Raw genomic sequence first — 22,438 nt, 5'->3', positions numbered from 1 at the left:
AGGTTGTAGTAAGTTTTTCACCTAGTTTATTGTCTGTTCCTAAGTTCTATCTATCAAAGAGCGAGTTGAGGGGCGCCTGGTGGCTCAGTGGTTAGAGCGGGCACCAATTCCAATTCCCACTTGTGGCCCTTTGCTGCATGTATCCCCCCTCTCTCTCACTCCTTTTCCCTTTCGTTCTTCAAGTTGTCCTCAAATAAAGGCATGAAGGCCAATGAAATAGTCTTTAAAAAATAGAGTGAGTTAAAACAATGTTGATGCATTAAGGAAAGTACTTGTATTTGCCGCTTTGCAGACAAATACCATCCCAGTGTCTGTGGCTACTTCCCCGCACTAAAATCAAATGTGCCGCAAAGTTAGTGGCGCTTTAAACGTCATTCCCATTCTCTCTTCGGACCTCCTATCAGTGTGGAGCACAGGTGAGAGCTGCCAATCTACTGACGTCACACAGTGGACACTGGTCGGTTTCCAGAGGAACTCTGGGAGATGAAGTCCTAGAGGAGCACCTGCAGTTACATCTTACCACCAAACAACATATCTCAATTCTTACAGATTACAACTTTAAAGAAATAGTTGGACATTTTAGGAAACATGCTTATTTGCATTCTTGCCAGAATTTAGATGAAAGAATTGATACCAATCTCATGTGGTTAAAGCGAATTTGAATCTAGAGTCGGTTAGCTAAGTTTAGCATAGCATAGCATAAAGACTGGAAACATGGGGAAACAGCTAGCTAAGAGCAAAATCTGCCTACCACTGATATTGGACAATTCTGCAAAGTCTCAAAAATGACTTGAGATCCATGCCAACATTAACATATTTCTTTCTACAATATCTGTGCAAGTACAATGTGTTTTAAGGTTTGGTGAAAGGATCATGCTTAGGACAACAAGTATGGTTAAGGTATAGTTAAGGTTATTCAACTAAACCACAGAGATAAAAGTAAGCGCTCCGTACATATTGTGCATCATTAAGGAAAATCTTTTCTTGTTTTGTCTCCTTAAGCTGCTACGGTGTGTGTGTGTGTGTGTGTGTGTGTATGTGTGTGTGTGTGTGTGTGTGTGTGTGTGTGTGTGCGCATGTAAGTGTGTGTGTGTGTGTGTGTGTGTGTGCGCATGTAAGTGTGTGTGTGTGCGTGTGTGTGTGTGAGTGTGTGTGTGTGTGTGTGTGTGTGTGCGTGTTGGTGTGTAAGCTTGTCGTTTTAAATGTGTCTTTTAAAGGTGTACCCTTTTCTTTTTGAGGGTTTTAATGTTAAAGTATTTCTGCACTTTATGGGATTGTACTGTATCGTTGTGCTGGTACAATGACAATAAAGACAATTCAATTCAATTCAATAATCATTATGTTTTCTCAAGACACCTGAACCTATGACGACGTTGACATTTTAGCTGCCAGCTCCGTTTTGCTGAAGACGCTGAACTTTCAATTTGCCGCCCCCCCCTTGTTTCATCACCCAGAAAGCAATTACACCTATCACCTGTGCAAATCAAATTTTATTTTTGATGACACATTGGGGGGAGAGAAGCGCTTCCTTTGCGTTGGCACTTGACTTTCCCAGGTTTCCTGATCTAATCGAGCGCTGCGAGAGAGAGAAAAGAGAACGGCGTACGTTGACGATAACATCACCTTCTCCTGTAAGACGACGGTAACAAGAATCACTGCGTATTTTTTTTTTTTACATAAAGAACATAGTGGAAATAGCTAGCATAAGCCCACACACCTTTAACTTTGAAATAATACATAACAAACAGGCAGATATTCCTGCCTCAAATCCTCTTTCTCTTTTCAGTGTGGCAGAAAATGACACAGCCGCACTCTGACTTATTTGGGTGAACGTGTTCAAACTCTATTTATCGGTGTCCGTGATGGATAACCTCAGTGCAAAAATAAAGAAAAACTCTGGTGATGGATAGATAGACCAAAAGAACAGATACAAGTTCTCTTTAGACAGGCAGCCGGTCTTTCTTAATTATCTGCTGGTTCCAGAACCAAAAAATGGCCATTAACCTCGGGTCAAACCGCACCAACATTATGAGTGATATTTATTGCTTTATAATCTTGTTTTCCATAGAGCCAATCTCAGTAATCTTACTTGATTGTAGATTCTGGGGGGCATAGCCATTGATTGCTTTTCCTTTCACGAACATGCCGTTGTTCTCGGGGTTTGATTGATGGGCCTGGATGATCTCATTCAACTTGTGCTGCAGGGCCACAAAGTCCTGAGAAGTCTTTGCGATCTGTTAAAAAGAAATAACATATGAGTGTAAATAAAGGTGCAGAGGTGATTGGGCACCAAATAAAACCTGTTTGATGATATTACCTCCTTGGAGAAGCTCTCCAGTTTTGCAGCTTCCGTCTGCGCTGTTTGCTTGTTGGCCTTGAGGTTCTTCCTGTCCTTGTAGCCTCTGAAGTTGCTCTGGATCTTCACTGCAGCCTGCTCTTCCTCCAGCCTCTCTCTTTCAGCATCTGTCTCCTCTATACGATCTATCATTACGTCAGTCAAATCCAGGGCCGCCTCCTCTTTAGCTTCAGCAGCGTCTTCCTTTGCTTTGTTTTGTGTTTCTCTCTCTGCTTTCAGTTTCTTTCGGTCCCGATGGCCTCTGAAGTTACTCTGAAGGACGGTGGCTGCTTTTTCCTCGTCCAACCCCTCTGCAGAAACAGTTGACTGGGATTCTTCTGTCTGCATTACCGGCTCTTCTTCTTTTAGAGGTTCTGGTTCTTTTTCCTTCTTGTTCTTTTTAGGGATCTTTCCTTCCTCCTCGAGTCGTTTGCGCTCCTTGTGGCCGCGGAAGTTGCTCTGAAGCACCACAGCCGCTCTGGCCTCGTCTTGGTCTTCTAACTTGACGTCACATAAAGAAACATCCGCTGCAGTTTGAGCTTCCGTCGATCTTTCTTCATTTTCTGTCAGCTCGTTGCAGACTTTCTCTTCCTCACCTGTGGGGCTGCTCACTGTGGGCGCTTCTTCTTCAACATTCGGACTTTCTGTTTTTTGTTTCTTTGCTGGGATCTTGCCTTCCTCCTGCAACCTCTTCCTTTCTTTGTGACCTCTGAAATTGCTCTGGAGGACAGTGGCAGCTTTGGTTTCGTCTTCTATGTTTACAGGTTCTATATCTTGTCCATTCTCCTCCTTCTTGACCTCCTCTTGCTCTTCTTTTCCAGCATCTTCTGCCGGCACATCCTCAATTATCACCGCTTCATCTGCCACTTCTGTGTGTTCCTCATCTTCTGGCACCTGTGTGTGGTCACTGTCGTCATTCTCCTCTGCTTCATATGTACTTTCTTCGTCGTCGTCATTCCCCTCTTGATTATCAGCTATCTTCTCGACTGTCTTTTCTTTGCGGGTAGCCTCTTGTTCCACCACTACTAAATTTGGTGGTAACTCTAATTCAGCCCCAGCCATCGTCTTTTTTCTCTCCTTAAACTTTTTTCTCTCTTTGTAGCCCCTGAAGTTGCTCTGGAGAACCACGGCAGCCTTAGTTTCATCTTCCCCGTTGTTAGCTTCGTCGACGGGAGTGTAGGGATTTTCTTCACCTGTGATCTTTTCTGGTTCAGGAGCCTCTTCCTCTTTTTCTTTAAGGGCCTTCTCTGCTTTCTCTTTCTCTTTGGCTTCCCTACAAACCCAAATGGGTACATCTTTGTCAAAAAACAACTCAGCATCTTTTTTTCCTATTGCCATATTGTGTAAATTTCCTCTCATACCGTTTTCTTTTGAAGCTTTTCCTTTCCTTGTGCCCTCTGTAGCGAGCCTGAATCTTGGTTGCGGCTTTGTTCTTCTCATCTACCAACTCCTTGTATTTCTTTTTTGCAAGATAGCCCCTGCAAACTGAAGAAGGCAACAAGAGAAACATGAAATAATGCAGCACACACCGATCTTAGATTGAGCTTGATCAGTGATTCCATCTTAGATAGTTCTTACCAGCCTGAAGCTGGACGATGAAGGCCTCGAACTTTGCTTTGCTTTTGTCATCGGCCACCCTCTTACGAACTTTATGACCTCTGTAAGCTGGAAAGTGTGAATCACAAATCAAAGCATGAGTTGGCGTGGAAAAATGGGAACTACTTGCTGAGTTGTTTTGTGTTCTAGCAGGTAACAGTGTACAGTTTATTAACCTGACTGCAGCACCAGAGCACTTTGTTCTCGCTCTTTTAATATTCGCCGGTATCGCTTGGCTCCCAGCCAGCCTCGGACGTAAGCCTGGAGCAGAATGATCCGCTGTGTGGCCTGCTGCACCATCAGGTTCAGGTGTTCGACGTGGTAGTACTTGAGGAACACCTGAGAGTAGGGACACATAAAAGACTTGTATCAAGTCTATTTGACTTATTACTAAAAATGCATTGGAAGAACAAATTGCATTTATCTTCCCTGAGCAACTTAAAGTCTGAATCTTAATTGTTTGCATAAGAGTGCAGCACAACTCATAATATCCTTTCTCATGCAAACATCTGTTCATGTACAACAAGAAAACAGGTGTAGAGTGTTCCTGAATTACATGCAGTCTTGGTTTACATTCCAGTATGTGGTCATAAAAATCTGTGGAATCAAAACAAGCTCACATTTTATTGTTTGCCAGTGCTTTTTGGAAGCCACTGAATGCAGCAAGTGAAAAGCGTGAGATTCTCTCTCTGGGTTTTTAGTGAAACACTTAACTTTGGTGAAGTTCGGCCTCAATGTCTTGCTCAGTGACACTTAAATTGAACCTTTGAACGTTGACTTTGGGCTTGAACCCAGGTCTTGTGGCACACTCCTGCTCATTACTGCCAGACTACACAGCATACAATACTGTAGGTTAACAGATACTTCCCCTCCAGAGACCCACATTATTTGGGTACACCAGTGCAAATAACTTTTATTACTTTCTATTAGCAAAGCTCATTTCTAACAGAGCTGCACGATATGAGGAAAATATGCGTTATACGATTACATTGTTGAAATCACAATAACAATATTACTTGTGAGAAATAAACGGATATTAAATGTACCATTTCTGCCTTTCTGCTGTTGTCTGTATTCTGCAAAATTACATCTAATTGCTTGAGAAAAAACTGAAAGGAAATTATTTCCAACATGTTATTGAACAACCTGAACTGTACACAAAAGGCACCATGAACATAGTGATTTCCCCCGCTATGTTTTTATGGCACAAATTGATATTGCAACAAAAAAAACAGCCCCAGTCATGTTTATTTCATAACTAAATTAATGAAATGCCAAAATAAAAGCTTGTTGTTTTTGGGTCTATGTTAATCAGGCGAGAATCGCGTCACACAACACAAGAGGCGACCTCTTGTTCAAAACAACAATGGCGGCTCATAAAAAGTTTAGTGTAGATGCTGCAATAACTTCAGTTTAACCAGAACAGGAGAGTATTTCTTCACTGAGAGAAGAGAAAATGACTTCACGCTTTTCTTGATGGAAAAGATGTGCGTACTCTCTGCAACAATACATTCAGTTACTAACCTTAGTCTTCCCCATTGCCCAGTTCTCAAGTTTGGCCTTCTCCAGTATTGCAGCGCATGTTTCTTGAGTCACAGCCGGCTCCTCGTGGGCATGGAAAGCCAACATGTAGTACCTGTAACAATCAGTGTCATCAGCCGGACACACATACATCATGCACCGATTACCACTGATACAACACCATCTACTGCCTTCTGACTCTGCCCTTGTTGTGAAGCAAAGCAGGCTGACCTCTTCATGAAGTTGGCAAACAGGATGCGGTGAGAGTAGCCCTGCCGTCTGATCTTGGCGGTCTCAAGAACTCCAGTGTAACGCAGCTGGACCAAAACCTTCTCCCGGTCAAACTTGTTGGCCTGGCGATCGTTGTTTGGTTTGATACAGCGAACAAAGTGAGGCTGCCCTGCCACCATCTTGGACAACAGGTCCATGAGGGAGTACTACAAAGAGTGCAAGAGGAGTGAAACCTGTTAGGCAGCTTAATTTAGGGTTTGTGTAACGACGGGCCTCATGCCGGAAGTACTACACAAAGAGTCTGTCTCCAAACACATCTCTGCAAAAGAAGACAGACTTTTGAACCTAAATTTGAAGAGAACAGGGATTAAGTTAGAAACCAATCTTACTCTGAAGTAGGAGGCCACTGTCTGTGTTCTCATGTTGGTGGTTTCTCTCGGGTGGTAAGGCGTGTCTCCAGGTTCACCCGGCTGAACAAGCAAACACAAAGCTGCTCAAAAATCATGGCAAACTGTATGTGTTTCTACAAACTAATGCCTTTTACATACAACTTTATAAGATGCAAGGGAACATTTAATACAGAAGCCAAGCGGGGAGTTGAGCATTAGAGAACGAAATGATTTCCCTGACATAAAGTTAATGTACTGTATAAGCATTGACTGTGTTTGAATCACATCATTAAAAATTGTAATGTAGGTCATATTTTGACTGGCTGGGGCCCTTCTATGTGGAGTTTGCATGTTCTCCCCATGTCTGCGTGGGTTCTCTCCAGGTTCTCCGGCTTCCTCCCACAGTCCAAAGACATGCAGGTATTAGGTTCATTGATGACTCTAAAATTGCCCGTAGGTGTGAATGTGAGTGTGAGTGGTTGTCTGTCTCTGTCTGTCTCTATGTGCCCTGTGATAGACTGGCGTCCTGTCCAGGGTGGACCCCGCCTCACGCCTGATGTCAGCTGGGATCGGCTCCGGGCCCTCTGCGACCCCGACAGGGACAAGTGGTTGAAGATGGATAAATGAATGAATGAATGAATGAATGAAGTCATATTTTAAAGGTTTTTTATCTTCCTTTGAAAAAATCACCAATCACCGTTTGCATTTGTTCTGTGTCATCAAGAGGAACACCGAGCAAGCATTTTTTTTCAGGGGCGAGCTTTAATTCCCGAGAAGGCTGCAAAAGAGATGCATAAAATGGATAAACAAAAAAATAAAAAAATAAACAAGTGCCAAATCAAGAGTACTGTCTGCTGAAGCTATTACTTGAAAAAGCTATAAATCAGACAAATAAAAAACAAACTATTTGCTTTAAAACTGCTCTAATTAGCTACAAAAACGCACAGTATTTTTACTTTCATGAAGATAACACAGAACACATATATGAACGTTATAATAACACTTGTATTAACCTGCACATATTTCCGGAACATTTTAATAAGCTCCACATCTAATTCTCAGCACTATTTCCCCAGGGGGAGACCCGGTTATAGCAAACCATCAGCCTTATATCGTTTGTGGCACTTTGAATGGTCGTTGTGCCTCTTAAGAGCGAAACCTCAGATGAGCTTTTTGTCTAACACATGCAGATGAATGGAAATAGATTCAAGTACTCATCAAACACAGTTCATTTAAAATGTAGCTCCTGTCGATTGCTTTTAGGTGAGCAAATTGCCTCCAGCCTCACATTTGGCAGGTAATCGTGTAGTGCCGCAGTTTAAACTAATTCACTAAAGGAAGTTTTTATTCGCCCATTGGCAATGCTTTGAATGCAAAATTTAAAGTGTTAATACTTTCCCGAATATTTAAAAAAGAAAACTTTGATTCACTATGCAACTGTTATATGTAATTTTACTCAAATGAGTCATCAGCATGAGGCATGACGCTATAAACAGACAATCTGCTGCAGCAACAGGTTTTAACACAGCATACTTCTACAATCAAGGGACTCAATGAAGATGGGGACGTGTTGATGTTTTTTCTACAGGTTGCACACATACATGAGCACAATAACAGGAACAATAACAGAAAGAGAAAACCACTATATGTGGATCTATTTGTACACTGTAGAGAGATTAAGGGGCGACTGCACAGGTGAAAATATCACTTACACTCAAACACAACTAAGTGGAAATATGTTGATTACCTCAGTGAAAGAAAAAGAACTGTATAAAGTGAGCACTCCCATCTTTCACCATAGAAATGCAGAGAAAGACAAAAAAGGAGACAAAAAAGGTTAGAATAGAAGAAGAAGAAGCAGCTATAATTACAGTCAGGTAAAAAAAAGAGAGTAGAAGTGAAAAACACAGCAGAGAGAAAAGAGGTTGAAATGTAATTTATGAGCGTTTTTTGGCTCTTGTAGTGAGAGTAAGAAGGGAAACTTTTCAGGGAAAGTTCTTAATGAACAAAATTACAATTTAGACATTGTTGGAAGTACCTTGGCAAAGGTGATGGTGCGCGTCGGGGTCCGCGGGCTGCGCATTGTGTTTATGCCTTTACCCTTGGTGTGGGCAAGGTTGCCTGTGAAATAAACAGAGAGAGGATGGGAGCCGGGACACAAACTACCCTTTACTTACCAGGGGAGAGTTAGTCACAAATTTTTCATTTCATTTTTAGCAGCTGGGAAAAATTAATGGGGTTATTTTTAGCAGAAAAATACCCTCTATATACAGTAGGTGTCACAGCCCCTTTTTCGCCAATGTGATGAAAAAAGAGTAAGTCATTATTTTGGGAAACTTTCTCAAAATAATGACTGAAAAAAACAAACTTAACACAAAATAATGAGTCATTATTTAAAAGGTACTGAGTCATTATTTATTCATTTATTTTTATTCAAAAAAAGACCATGCAAGTAATTACACTGGGAAACGTTCCAAGGATTTATTCTGCAATATTTTTCTTTCTCTAAAAGTCATTACAACCGGAAACAAATGTGAAAAAATAATGACTTAGTACCTTAAAAAAGTGACTAATTCCTTATTTTGAGACACTAAGTCACCATTTATCTTCATAATGACTTAAATCTATTCTTTTCAAACCTTGATATCATATTTCTTTCTTTTACAGCAGGAGGTGGGCTTCCTGTCATAACACTATTAAAGTCGGCAAGTCTGGCAGATCGAGTTGACCCAGTCAAATTTCAAATGTTTACAACTCTCACGCCCCTCCCCTTCAACCATGAGCTCCTCGGCTCTCTCCAATCGAGTGCTCGTCAGTGCACGTGCACCAGATTTCTGTGAACACGTCTGTGTCATCTCTCATCAATAAACAACATGGAGTACATGCTACATGGAGATAGGCTGGCTAACTTACTCATAGATAGCAACTGCTAACATCATTTAGCGTATGCCTAGCTTGAGGGGTGTGCCTGTGATATTGTAACATGTGCTGGGGGGAAGGGGGGATCTGTGGCGTGTGCACAAACGTGAGTGGACAGGATGATACAGCGCTGTTTTGCAAAACATAAAACAGGCACAAACGCATTTTTTTTCTAAAACTGGATGATTTAAGTTGTTCTATCAGGGCATAGTGTCGGCTTCAGCGAATATGATCAAACAAATGTTGCCGACTGGGAATTTACAAACAGAACGGTTGATAATTTAAAACTTAAATAAATGTAAACATGGAGAAGATTCCAGTAGTGTTTACTTCTTATGTGAGTTACTGTTGATTAGGAATGAAACTGCCCCGCTCGATACGACAGCTTTACTACATTAAGAGGGTGATTATGTGATTATTGGCTTTGTAATTTGATTTTGACGGAGCTGTCAACGTGTTCTGCCAGCAAAGGATTCTCCCTCTGCCAGGGCTAGCTTATTGCAACAAAAGTCTGGCAGACAACAGAAGAAAGACTTGCTAAAGTAAGGAACAATAGCCTGTTGTTTTACTTTAAGGATGTATGTACTTTAAGTTGCAGCAAACAAACTTCCCCTCTCAATATTTTCTGAGGAGGGATTTCTTTCTTCTTTACCCGTTTTGGTGAGGGGATGGGTGACGAGTTTGCGAGTGAGCTCGTTTTCTGAGGACCTCAGCAGCAGGACGATGTCTGCCGGGAGCATGTCCCTGTTCTTGGCCAAGAAGCCAGCAGCGTTGTAAATCACCTTTGGGTTCAGGAGAGAGGGAGGAAACTTATGTGAAGGCCGACACACATAAAGTAGCTTCACTTCTGTGCACACGTTACTGGAATCAATTACCTTTCCAGCGTAGTGGTTAATACCGAAGCCGAGGTCAACCCTCTTCGGTCTCCAGAAGCTTTTGGTCTTCAGGTTATCTTCAAATTTCTCTAAAATGTCAAATGATACATTGGTTAATTTTCCCCACTGACACAAAAAATATGCTCTGTAGGCCACACTGGGTGACAACTATGGAGCTCATGAGTACATTATACATCATATTGACTAATCTATCATTATCATTATATGTGTATCCTTGGCTAAAGACACTGACCTACGAGAGTCTGGTCGGTGGCCTGAGGAAAGCGACTCTCCTCGTCCAGAAGTGAGAGCATCCCCATGGGCTTCTGCAGGAACAGGTCCAAAAGGGGCCGGTTGTCCTCGTACTCAATCATCCGAGCGTCCACCTCTTCGTTCAGGTACTCATCCTGAACAGAAAAAGCACAGATAGTTGAATTCCTTTTAATTTTGCAAAGTGATCTCCTGTATTTTCCATTGTATTGTTGCCTATCATGTTCCCAAGAGGTCTAAATACTGTATAAAGTTTGGGGGCAAACATTCCCATCTCTGTTTGTTGTAGTTGTCATCTATTATAGGAAAAATAAATGATCTTCTCAGGCTCAACCAGCTCCAACATGTGTTGGGAAATATGGCAGAACGAACAGCTGGTTGCCAACACGAGAGAAATGTTAGAAACAAGAATGAACACCTGAATATAAACCTAATACATGAAAATGGATGACAAGTTGAATCTTTGACCCTGTTTACACTTTGCCTGTTATCTATTATTTGAATTTTGATTTTGTTACTGCATAGAGTGTGGTCATTACCTACTCTGTAAAGTGTCCTGAGATAACTTTTGTTATGATTTGGCACTATAAATAAAATTTAATTGAATTGAATTACCTAGGTCACTACAGCTAGAAGGTCAAAGCTCCTTTATACTGCATACGACATGTGGGACAATATGTCCCAGACCAACTCGGCAAGTGGTTTGAGCTTTGAGAATTTTTCTAGTTTTGTTTTGACTTGGTGCCACTATGTCAGATGTCTTTTGTGTCATTTTCACTTTTCTTCACCCCAGAAAAAAACTCCCTTTCTTCCATGCACTGGTCACTTTTGAGATTTTTAGGCTCTTTTGCTTCCTTAACATGTCTTCCTTCAGACTAGTGGGAAGAAAACATCCAAAAAAACACATTTCGGTGTTTATTTTACTTTACTCTGTCGCTTAAGTTCACCAGAAGTTAGCATTAAATAATGTCTCATTTACATTTTTACATTACAACTTCTTGTGAAAATGAAGATGATTGTCTTAAGGTCAGTAATTGACTGGAGTAGTTTCATGGTGATATCTATTAGTTAACATTTTACCCTATTCCTCTGTTTTTCTATAATCCAAAATGAGTTTTTTCCCACTCTGAGGCAGAAATCTCCACTTCAGTAGCACTTACATTCACCAAAATGTTGAATTCCTATCTTTATTCTGAAGGCCTACAGAGGGGGTTGTTAATATACTACTTCATAGCCTGATTCATACAATATTTTATTCTTAAAATCATGGTGAATATTGAGTGAATGGAGTGATAAAAATAGATATCTGCAAAAACATTTGAGTCTAATAAGTTAACAAAACAAAAAAATGATTCCACATTTCTCATCACATATTTCACAAGATAAATGCTTTATTTCCATATTTAAATAAAACATTTCAGAAAACCTGTAATACAAAAAATAATTGTCTTAATATAAGTAATTGACTGGGGAATTTCATCGGGATTTCTATTAGTTTGAAATTGTATTCTACTTCACCTGTAGTGTTTCCTCCTAATGTCCAGACTTAAAGTGTAGAGTAAGCCTGACACTAGAAACATCTGGCATCATAAACTGGCTATCATCCAGACAATAACAAGCCAAAATGAGAATGAGTCGCCTCTCGTCGTATTGTGCTTGGTGACACACTCCCCTTCCCGACCCCATCAGATAAATCAGGTCTGGAGGGCAAACTGAGCTACAGCCTCCACTTTACATTCCTCTAACCTGATCACATCAGGTTGACTGAGTCTGGGAGCATGACTCAGCAACAATACTGGAGACGTCCAAAGAAGGAAACGAAAAAAATGGAAACAAACAACATCAAATCAATAGGCTCATTCTAGCACTAGCAGCAGCTAACGTATATTATGTAATCTGCTTTATCTTACTGTAGATGTGACAAGCTAGGAAATGCTTATTAATGCAGTCCATTCCCCCTATACTCAGTATATATGGTGGCAGTATAGGACAAATGTATTTCTGGGCCTGGTGCCAACAATACCCAAGAGTGAGATTAGGTCAAACACTAACTGTCTTCAACTCCTAATTGACCCTCGTTGTGGATGATTTATTGCTCCTCTCAATGGGTGAGACCAAATCATTTAACATTAGCAAACCATTCGCTGCCCCCCCCCCTCCCCGAGGCAAAACATACCCACGAGACTGCATAAAAGGGAGAATCGTGAACCTCATTGTCCCGTAAATAAAGACAGCAGCATATTTTACCCTTGCCATCTCTCTCTTAAAGCGCAGAGTGACAAATGATGACATGTTATCACGATTTAGATGGAAATGAGGTAGTACCAAGTTGAAAAATGCGTACAAAGTGCTTTCCATGAGAGACTAGAGCACTCAGAGAGTTGATCTCAGTGATAGTTTAGGGTCTGTACCTGTTCCCAGGCAAATATGTGCTGGTTGAAGTAAAACTGGATCTGCTCGTTGGCGATGTTGATGCACAGCTGCTCGAAAGAGTTCTTCTTGAAGTTCTCAAAACCGAAGATGTCCAGGATGCCGATGTTTAAGCCCTTCTCATCCTCTCTAAAGATGAGAAGAATGAAACGTCACTTCATTCAAATGCACCTGCTTCTTTACGAGTGCACTGCCTCTTTATAAGAGATGAAGAAACAGTACAGCTGTGACAAATCGGGATATATTTAGATTGGCAGCTATTTGGCGTAAAAAACTAAATACTGGACAAATTACAGTTCATCCTGAGAGGAACTGTTGCCAAGACACCACAGTTTTCAACCTACTGGTGTTGCTGAAGGAAATGTCAGAGGATCATAAAAGTCATTAGGATGAATCCTCTGGGGATCATGAATATCTGTACGAAATGTCATGGCAATCTAATGGCTATTAAGATAAGTCAGAGGTGGAACAACTGACATTGCCATCCCTAGAGTCGCTAGCCTGGCTAAAAAAACATTTCTTTTTTTATGCTTTCAAAAGCTGGCAGTGATCAAATGTATTGTGCATCTCGAACTTTCTGAGCTGACCTCATTCTGCAGTTGTGACAGTCAAACACACAGATCACATGTACTGCTCCTGATCTCACCCTAGGTGGCTGTCGGGTCGCAGCAGCGCGTTGATGCGGTTTACAATCCAGCTGAAGAGGCGGCCGTAGAGAGCCTTGCCCATGGCGTCTCTCACCTCCGCCGCCTTTTCCACCGTGTTGGGCCTGACGATGGTCTCTCCCCGGGCCACGACGCAGTGGGAGGTCAGGGCTTCCTGCAGTTCGTCTGAGCGGATGCACAGCAGCGATGCCGCTAAGGGAACATTACATAAGGGATGAAAGTTTCTAAAGAGTGCAAGCAATACATGCAGGGTTTACAAATGTCCAACCTTGTACAAGTGACGAAGAACTCTCTTGTTCTCTTGATCACATCAAATTAATGAAGCTCATCTAGACGGCTTTGTAAATTACCAGTCAGTACAGATGTCTAATATATTACCAGAGGGAAACAATGTCCTGTAAAATCTAACCATTGCATATGTATGTTTGGCAATGATGCCTGCACTGATGGAAAATGAGAACAACAGTTTAATGGAGCGGAGCAGGAGAGCGAGGGTGAGGGTGAGGAGGAGGGAGTGAGTGTAGCAAAGAAAATTCAGACTCAAGTTTGGTTTACATAATCATACATACAGCCTGCCTCTCTCTCCTCTCACCGTTCTCAAGGACAGAAATGTTGGAGATGTTGCTCTTGTCTGTTTGGTGCTCCGAGGCAACCGGAGAAAACTCGATATCACCGGAGTTGAGGATGGCAGCCAGAGTGCTGTAAACACTGCCCAGCTCCTGCAGAAGGTATTTACAAGGATTTAGTGTAGAAAACCTCCATGACCTTTATATCAAATATTAGTTCACATCTTACAACCAAGATTTTCATTTAAATCTATCGCCAAATCAGGTACACAATGGTGACTGAACCCATGGCCCACTGGTTGTGATTATTATCAGTATTATGAATCATGAACTGTCTGTGCCGACACTCTGGGAAAAGAAAATCACAAGCATCCACAGTTAGTGACGCGATTTCCATCACCCAGCAGTGGTTGGCCCGCCAGAGACATACTCGTCTGTGAAGCGGAAAAATTCCAGTCTCTGCTAGCATCGCAGGTCAATGGTTACGATGGCCAAACACGCAAAGAAAAGAGCGTCGACAAAAGACATTTGATCTTGAAAAACAAAATCAGATCCAAAAAATGAAGCTGCAATTAACCCGTCATCTCATCAAAGAGAACAAAGAACAAGGGAGGATCTTTGAGAAGATACTGTAATGTCTTCTTTTTTACTTTACTCTATTATAAACTGATGACTGATGGCCATTTTTAAAGAACCAGCATGTTAAAGAACAGTAAATTATACTCCACCACTTTCTAATCAACGTCAAGCTGAAGTTACAGCAAGTGTCGGGCAAAGCCCCTAGCTTTATTTCTTTGCAAGCATCTCGCACAACATCTGTCCGTAAATGAGCAGGTATCAGTGGTGTATGTTTTGATAACTCCTGCATATTAATCCTTATAAGTATCTCAAATAAGTCACCCTCAAATTTAAAACTTTTGTACACAATTTGTGCTCCTAATTGTTGCATGTCGGCGCAGTTTAAAGGTCGGATTTTTTTTATTCCAGTCCAAGCACTGTAACATGTAGTCCATTATATTTAAAGTAGCCAATCAGATTTACCTTTTACACATAAAATGCAATGTTTGAATCCTAGTCACAATGTTATTTGTTAGTTTGGAATAAACAGACGAGATGGTTAGCTAGCATGAGCTGTGTTAGCCTCAACAAGCTAACCTCACATTTTTACATACATTTAGAAAAAAATAGGTGGGGGATGTTGACGTGATTGCTGAGTGCCAAAGACGTCAACAAAAGTAAGAGTTGAAAGAATAAAATAGAGCATCTGTGTCCTGATACATGCAGGAAGAGCTCTCCTAATGCTCAGCTAATGTCTCAAAATGATGTTTCAGAATAGATAACCTCGCCTCAAAGATCATCTTTACGCACACTCTGATTTCATGCAAGACGTGCTGTAGGAGAGAAGGTTGTTCCTCCAGTACTGCCAAGTGATTATAGGATAAGTGCTATTGACGTGCAGATCCCAGAGGCAATCAGTTCTTTGGGCCTCATTAGCTTCCACAATGCCAACAGCTGACGGCCTACATGTGCCTGCAGCTTCATGATCCATCACATGCCATACAGTGGACCTTAAAAACTACCAATGCACTACTTTCATACATCACATATATATTACAGCGTGAGAGAGCATGTCTGTTTTAATGTTAGCGTCAAGGTTATGCTGTTTAACCTTGTGGAAAGACGGCTTTCAGCTTTTTGCCCAGTAATTAATGCAGTACTTTTTACCTCCAGGGTGAATCCAATGACTTTGAAACACTGCTCCACTGCATCAAACTGCTCCTTGTAGAAGGTGTTGCTCACTATGTCAGGCCCTAATTTAATGTGCTCATTACACAGATACCTGCAGATAAAAGAGGAAACACAAAGATGAATATCGGGGTCTCAGAGACGTCGGATGTTTTCGGCGTGAGAAGGAAATAACTGCTTTTAAAAGGAGGGCTGGGGAATGTCAAACCTACTTAGGTGTTTTGCTGTCAGAGAGCTTGTAGTGGGCTAGTTTCTTCCTGTCAGCCAGGCCAGCGTAAATGTAGTAGAAGATGTGGAAGTTCCTCTCCCCTCTGCAGAAACACACAGAAGGCATAGCTCGGAAATTCAGGTCTTAAAAGTGTAAGAAGTCATGTAAGCCATGTTATTCCTATTTTAGAAGCATAATACAATGCATAAGGAAGAACAAAACATAATAAAAGCTAAAAAGCATACACACTTATCAATTCATTGTTTTGGTAGTGATTTTTCATTCAAAAATGGCATTATTTTTAGGTTTTAAATAATAAGCAGATTTGTTGATAATTAAAATTAAACGTTAAAAATGTGTTTTTAAAGGGGAATTCCACTGATTTTATGTAGTAAACAGTTATGAGGCATGTCAGATAATAACTAAATACATCAATAAATAACATTCTTGTTTAAATACTTACACTGGCTAGTTCACAATGTTAGTTAGCTTACAGGATAACATGCTTTTAAAGAGTTTATACGATGATTCTTTAGCAGAATTCGGCACAGTAAATGAAGGGTTTTGATGAAAGTTAGCCTAAACTAAGTGGCTAAATTAAGTTTTCATTTTTATTTCTTTTTACACATTTTGAATGATATCATTTACGGATATATTTATACTTTTGGTCTAATGACCCTTTACTACATTTTGTCAGTTTAAGGACACTATGGTCAGCCAGTTAAAACAAAAAAGTTGTATAATGTCTCCAGTAGCTTTTTTGTCTGCCGACATCAACTCATCTTGTTTTCTATTTTCCCCTGACTCCGTATCCAATAACAGGCTAGAGAAAAGCGTAGCTCCACACAATGCTTGCAGCCAAATCAAACCCTCTGAACCATGCGTCTGTTTTCTAATGAAATGCTTCTGTCTGCCTTTGAAGCTTCCACTAAGAAGGCTTGCAAGACCCCAATCTTTGATCAAACAGGAAATAAGCTAGGCCCTCCACTTGACCCGGTCCCGTCCCCAGACACATGATAAGAAGGAAAGATGGATTGACTGAAGTGCAGGTTGAAGGCAAATGCCAGCGGTTTAAGATGAAAAAGTAGAAGTGAAAGGAAGAGAGAGTCTATTACGCTCTGATCCGTGACCAGCAGGCAGAAAAACAACCTTCTGTTAATGTTAATAATGTTATTGTGAAATGACGGTATATGTCAGCGTAGATACAAAAAGAAGGAAGTGGTGTTTACACTGCCTGGTGGATGACTCTGGATTTCTCCAGCAGGTACTCGGATATCTGCGCTCCGACCACGGTTCCTCCACAGGTGAACTTCATCTCCAGGTACTTTCCAAAGCGGCTGGAGTTGTCGTTGATGACGGTGCAGGCGTTTCCGAATGCTTCCACCAGGCTGTTGACCAACAGGATCTTCTCCTGCAGCGTCCGATTATTGGCCTGAATATAAGATTATTCCAGCTAAGTTAACCGGTAAATCAATGTGGTGGAAGTAATAATGCTTTTGTCAAGACATGTTGCATCAGTTCTGCCATGTGATTTTCTATTCATGTTATTTTAATCAAATGTGACGCTGTCACTGTTTGTTTCATTCCCTCACTATGAAAAGAGTGACTTGAAATGGATCTTTCTTTTCAATGAACGAGTATCATTGGTTGTTTAAATGCCTCAAGAGTGCTTTGTAATTAGCTCACACTCATATTACAGTGGGGTGGAAGGGTGCAGGTTCTCAGTTTAGGACACACAGTTGTTGCACAGATACACAAACTATCAAACTATTGTGGGTAAAAGGTGCCCTGGCAGCCTGACACTATTTAATACTGTTTCATTATCCTTTTAAGTTGTTTTCACATTAGTGATAATTATCAAGCTATTGGGACATTAATGTTGCATTCATTTAAGGAGCTGTACTCGACATTCAGAGCAATAATAGAGCAGCAAACAAATATTGTCTATGTAAAGATAAAGTGGAGTAATGGCGTCCTGAGCAGATAATGAAGTCACTCTCCCTCTGTGAGTTGTAATATGAGTTTCAATCTTCTTTGTTTTGATAGAAGGTCCAGCCACGGAAAAAACGTCTGTATTTGGCATATTGTGCAGGCAGTCCATGTATGTATTGTATTCATGGACTCGTGTGACTCACCTTTCCAAGCACTGTCAGCTGCTGCACCAACAGATGAGCACTCTCTGTTTTCCCAGCTCCACTTTCCCCACTGATCACAACACACTGAACACAGGATGTTAAAATAATGATTGTTAAAATATCTTCTCCCTCTGACTGACATTCAAAAAAAAAGTTGTAATAATAAAAAATAACCCTAATGATGCTACAAATATTAACTGACCTACACCACCTCAAACTAATACGACTACTACTACTTTATCGCTATTGCCAATCAAAATAAATGCTAAAATGCTAAAAATGACACAAGTACATTTGACCCCCCTCTTGTGCAGAAAGCTGGTTAAGAGACCACACTGGATTCATCAAAGCAAGTTGAGTTTGAAGCAACTTTCAGCACACTGATAGTATTCAATAGTTATTCAGTGCTTCTACATTACCTGGTCTGTGTTGTATGACACCATGGACTGGTAGGCGATATCAGCCACAGCAAAGATGTGTGGTGGGTTAGCTGTACGCTTAGTTCCTATGTACATCTTGGTGTACTATGGAGAGAAAAAACTGGATTTAAAACATGCAAATAACTGTAATGTATACTGTTATGTAGATATAAGGTGGAAGAAGATAACCTATAACTATTTGCAAGGAAATAGCTACAAACTTGAGGCAAATAAAAACAGGGACGACTGAGAGGAAAGTAGAGTCAGTGAGGCAAGGCAGAGAAACAGGGGTAGTGTGTGTGCAGGTGAGGCTAAATGGGACGCAGCGGACTGAAGAACTCTTGAGGCACTAATGAGACATGCTAGGCTACATTCAGTGAATTATTGACCAGAAAAAAGGCCTACAGTATATGCACAGACCTGAGGAGTGTATATTTCCATCTTATGGAAAGGATTGACTGCGATGAGGATGTCTCCCACGTACGTGTAGATTTGATCTCGTCCATAGCGACTCTGAAGCTGCTCTGTGACCGTATTCTGAAAAAAACATTCACACAAGGTTTAAAATGTTTCCTAAACAAATCGACTTTGTCATAACCATTTCATGAGAGATAACAAGCAGTACTTTAGCGTGTGTCCCAGACTCAACACCTTTGACGGCTGTTACAGTACGTTAATGTATTATCTTCATGTCACACAGGTGATTAATTCTTCTGTCTTCACACTGCCACGGCAGGTACATCAACAACAGCCAGGGCGGCACTGCCTTCCTCAGAGCAGCAGAGTTCCTCATCTTGAGGGATGGCTGGAAATATCCGCTGGCAACTGAGACTGATTGTATCATTCAATACGCCAATGCAGCGCTCAGATTTGATGAATTACCGTAAATGTTGTTTGTGCAAAAGATGCTGTCGTGCATTTGTCACTCACGCAGCACAGGTAATCATGGAGAAAATATGCTGAATAATCTAGTTAACAAACAAATCACAACGTGCCTGACCTTGGATATATATCTTTTAGTACAATAAGCATACCTTGGATGCAATCGTCACTACTTTATTTCACAAAATATCTTTGTAAAAATGCATGAAAGTTTGTTCTTGGCAAGCTTTCAATTGAGCTCCTGATTGGATCACACTAGCTTTCTCAGCAGATGGAGATTACTCATTTCAGTTCTTCCTTTTTCTGAGCTGTTGTTGGCTAAACAATTGAGTCAGAAAGTTCATTCTCTATCCAAGGTCAAAAATTAACTTTAACCTTCAGCTTTAGAAACTTGTGTAATATCATTGCAACCTCCAGAAGATCAAAAAATGTACCTTGTTCTCCACTAAAGCATATTGTGTAATCAGTTTACACTGTTTTGGCTTTATTGTGTTTACACAATCCCCTCATCACTATAGCCAAGTATTATTGTTTTGTTATTTATATACTATAAAGTTATACCAATTATGAGTGTCGACCTTCTCACCTCATCCAGAACTTCGAGGGTGGCGAGGTCGTCCACCTCTTCTGGGTCAGTTTGTGTCTTCATGTGGCCTCCTCGTTTAGTGTGGATGCGTTCATGCCTAGAACTCACAGAACCCACAAACAACTGTCACTGAGCATTGTATGTGATATGTACATGACAACATCTGCCGTCTAAATTCAAATTCACTGCATTATGAGCACGGACTGTAGCAGTGCAGGGTGCTGCTCATGGTATTTGCTGAGGCAAAATGGTTCATCTCTTCACGTAAAACAAAACCCTAAACAATGTAAATATAATCATATCTTGGACCAGAAAAAGTCTAAATGTAAATATAATACTCTAAAGCATTTATGCAGAGCCGTGGCGCCCATCAGTATGCAGTTCCCCTTTCTCCTGCCAGACTCCTGAGACTAGATGGTGGTTTCAGCAGGTGCCCTGTAGGAGTCCAGAAGCTCACTGAAAAAAACTTAAATCACATCTTAAATAAATAAATATTTAACCTGCCTCTTCAGGCAATACACTAACAGATCAGATCAATTATCTTCTGTCACACAGGGAAGTAATGTTGAGCCTTGTGGTTCTTTCCAGGGACGGCCTCAGCCATTTGTCCCAAAACTTGCACTTGCCCATTCGCTTGTTAGCGTAAGACCTGGCCGTAAAGGGAGCTTATGCTTGATAACGTTATAAAGCAGCAGTTAGTCGGCTGGTCAGTGAGCGTGCTAACGGTTTTTCAGTTTGTGTCAAATCACAATTCATATTAATAAACTACAAGGAATCCCACTATGTACCCACACCATGATTAAATGAATGCAAAGCGTACAGCTTTTTTGGACAAATAAACTCAAATGTAATACCTCACAATATGAAAATTCAAGACATTTTAGTACTTTTTAAGGGCCTTCACTTTTGCTCAACTTTATCAACTTTTAAACATTTTTACGACCCTGCAGACATCAGGCTGCAACAGCATCAAATGACAGGACACTACAAAAAGGAAACATGACTCATAAAACAAGACAACATTTACGATGGCAGGGTGGAAGCATTTAACCAATCTAAAATCAGCCCATGTGGTTGACTGCAAATACATCTACGATCACAACTACAACAAGCTCTGACTGAACCAAAGAAAAAGAAAGCCAATAATCATCTAGTCCTACAGCAGCATAAAGGTCAAAGGGCATGTTTTACCTGTCATTACTGTCTGTGCTTCTGTCTGTCTTTCCATGATGGCTTAAATGACAGAAATAGGATTAACATTTCATGACCGTGCGGGCAATACACACTTTCTGGGGCCAACATTTCGACTCATGTGACACACACTGTGTTGCTTGCTCCTCGAGTGAGGCAGGATTTAACTATTGTTTATGTGAGAGTGACAGCCTTGTTAAACATCCAGCAAGGAGGGTGATTGGGATTATACTGTCTAGAAGAGCTAAGGTGCAGCCTAGCACATAAAACCCACAGGACAGCCTGCAGACTCTGAGTTTTTTCTGGGTATTTAGAACAAAATCTATCAAACACTTCACAGTGTGTGAGTTTTCTGCTCATACTGCCAAACAAACAGGAGTGATGGGAATGTGAACACAAATACACGTAGACATGTGATATTTGGGAAAGGAAACCGACATGCAAATACAGTTCTGACAGTACCTTGTTTTTTCAAAGACTCCTATTTGTTGGTTGAGATCAATGAGTTCAATCAATTGTTTCTGCAGTATTTTCTTTCTGCCAACAATCTGTTTGATGAACACATGCTGGAGCAGGTCTAGCACATTTGGTCGGAGCTCAAAGTCCTTAATCAGACATCTGAGGGAAGGAAGAGGAGAAGGTGGAGGAGGAGGAGTGCGATGATTTTTATATTGAAAATGTAAATATTTATTATTGACGGACACACTAGCACCCACACTCACTTGCAGATGAAGTCATTAAAGTCGTCTGACCAGAGCTCCGGCTGGTGGAGAGTAGGTGGAGGATTTCTGTTAAAAGGAGGGAATGAAAAAGATAAATGGAAAGATAAGATGAGATGGGATTTACGCGGGCAGGCCGGAGAACAAAAGGCAGAGAGGCACAAAGAGGAACGGATGGAGTGAAATCTTAACTATTCGTCATCGGGACATCCAGAGGCGTTTCTAACAAACGTCCTTTCACCTGTGCAGCTGGGTGGCATTGATACAGCTGGTTCTATGGCTTAAAATCAATAACAGTGGCTATCAAGCATACAGCCGGGCCTTAAAAAGTTAAGGTTTCTCCTGTAAAAATCTCATTCAAACAGACACACGTCGTTAAGGGGTCAAGCCTCACAGCCAGCAAACAACTGGACTAATTTGCTTTAATTCCTCATTCTGCTTTGAAGTACCTTTTTACAAGAGGGCTCCTGGCAAGTAGTGGGGAAGTCAATGCTGCCTGCTAATGTACCGGGGGGGGCTTTTTCACATTGGCTGTGACAGCGATAAATTGGTCTAATGAGAGGACATGTATCTCCTTTTTATCACACAACACATACCCAACATAGACAGCAAATGCATGAGACATTTATATGGAGTCTGCTCTGCTAATGCTGCAACTATTAAAGTGTTTTCCTTATCCCCAAGACAAACAGGTTCTTGTGGGGAAATTACAACTATTTAGGGTTTTTAATTCCCAGGATACAAATATGAGGATG

The 22,438-nt window shown here is 41.0% G+C and overlaps 1 protein-coding gene across 1 annotated transcript in view; it reads right to left on the bottom strand.

Moving 5' to 3' along the window:
- Window positions 1–22,438, bottom strand: part of myo3a (myosin IIIA) — a gene marked incomplete at both ends in the record, with an annotated part of 57,623 nt that overhangs the window by 10,246 nt on the left and 24,939 nt on the right. Inside the window, 24 exons of the mRNA XM_083936507.1 lie at window positions 2,090–2,234; window positions 2,318–3,608; window positions 3,697–3,820; window positions 3,914–4,000; window positions 4,108–4,270; window positions 5,456–5,567; window positions 5,684–5,889; window positions 6,073–6,153; window positions 8,111–8,193; window positions 9,644–9,773; window positions 9,867–9,955; window positions 10,120–10,273; window positions 12,548–12,695; window positions 13,213–13,423; window positions 13,824–13,950; window positions 15,523–15,637; window positions 15,756–15,854; window positions 16,981–17,183; window positions 17,887–17,970; window positions 18,306–18,410; window positions 18,726–18,842; window positions 19,774–19,870; window positions 21,427–21,582; window positions 21,687–21,752. Of these exons, the coding sequence (XP_083792633.1) occupies window positions 2,090–2,234; window positions 2,318–3,608; window positions 3,697–3,820; window positions 3,914–4,000; window positions 4,108–4,270; window positions 5,456–5,567; window positions 5,684–5,889; window positions 6,073–6,153; window positions 8,111–8,193; window positions 9,644–9,773; window positions 9,867–9,955; window positions 10,120–10,273; window positions 12,548–12,695; window positions 13,213–13,423; window positions 13,824–13,950; window positions 15,523–15,637; window positions 15,756–15,854; window positions 16,981–17,183; window positions 17,887–17,970; window positions 18,306–18,410; window positions 18,726–18,842; window positions 19,774–19,870; window positions 21,427–21,582; window positions 21,687–21,752 (4,193 nt within the window). The remainder of the gene's footprint in view (window positions 1–2,089; window positions 2,235–2,317; window positions 3,609–3,696; window positions 3,821–3,913; window positions 4,001–4,107; window positions 4,271–5,455; window positions 5,568–5,683; window positions 5,890–6,072; window positions 6,154–8,110; window positions 8,194–9,643; window positions 9,774–9,866; window positions 9,956–10,119; window positions 10,274–12,547; window positions 12,696–13,212; window positions 13,424–13,823; window positions 13,951–15,522; window positions 15,638–15,755; window positions 15,855–16,980; window positions 17,184–17,886; window positions 17,971–18,305; window positions 18,411–18,725; window positions 18,843–19,773; window positions 19,871–21,426; window positions 21,583–21,686; window positions 21,753–22,438) is intronic.

This window comes from Echiichthys vipera (assembly GCF_963691815.1).
Source record: "Echiichthys vipera genome assembly, chromosome: 21".
Lineage (NCBI taxonomy): Eukaryota > Metazoa > Chordata > Actinopteri > Perciformes > Trachinidae > Echiichthys > Echiichthys vipera.
The sequence above is the reverse complement of the archived record's forward strand: the minus strand, read 5'-3'. Positions and strand labels throughout refer to the sequence as shown.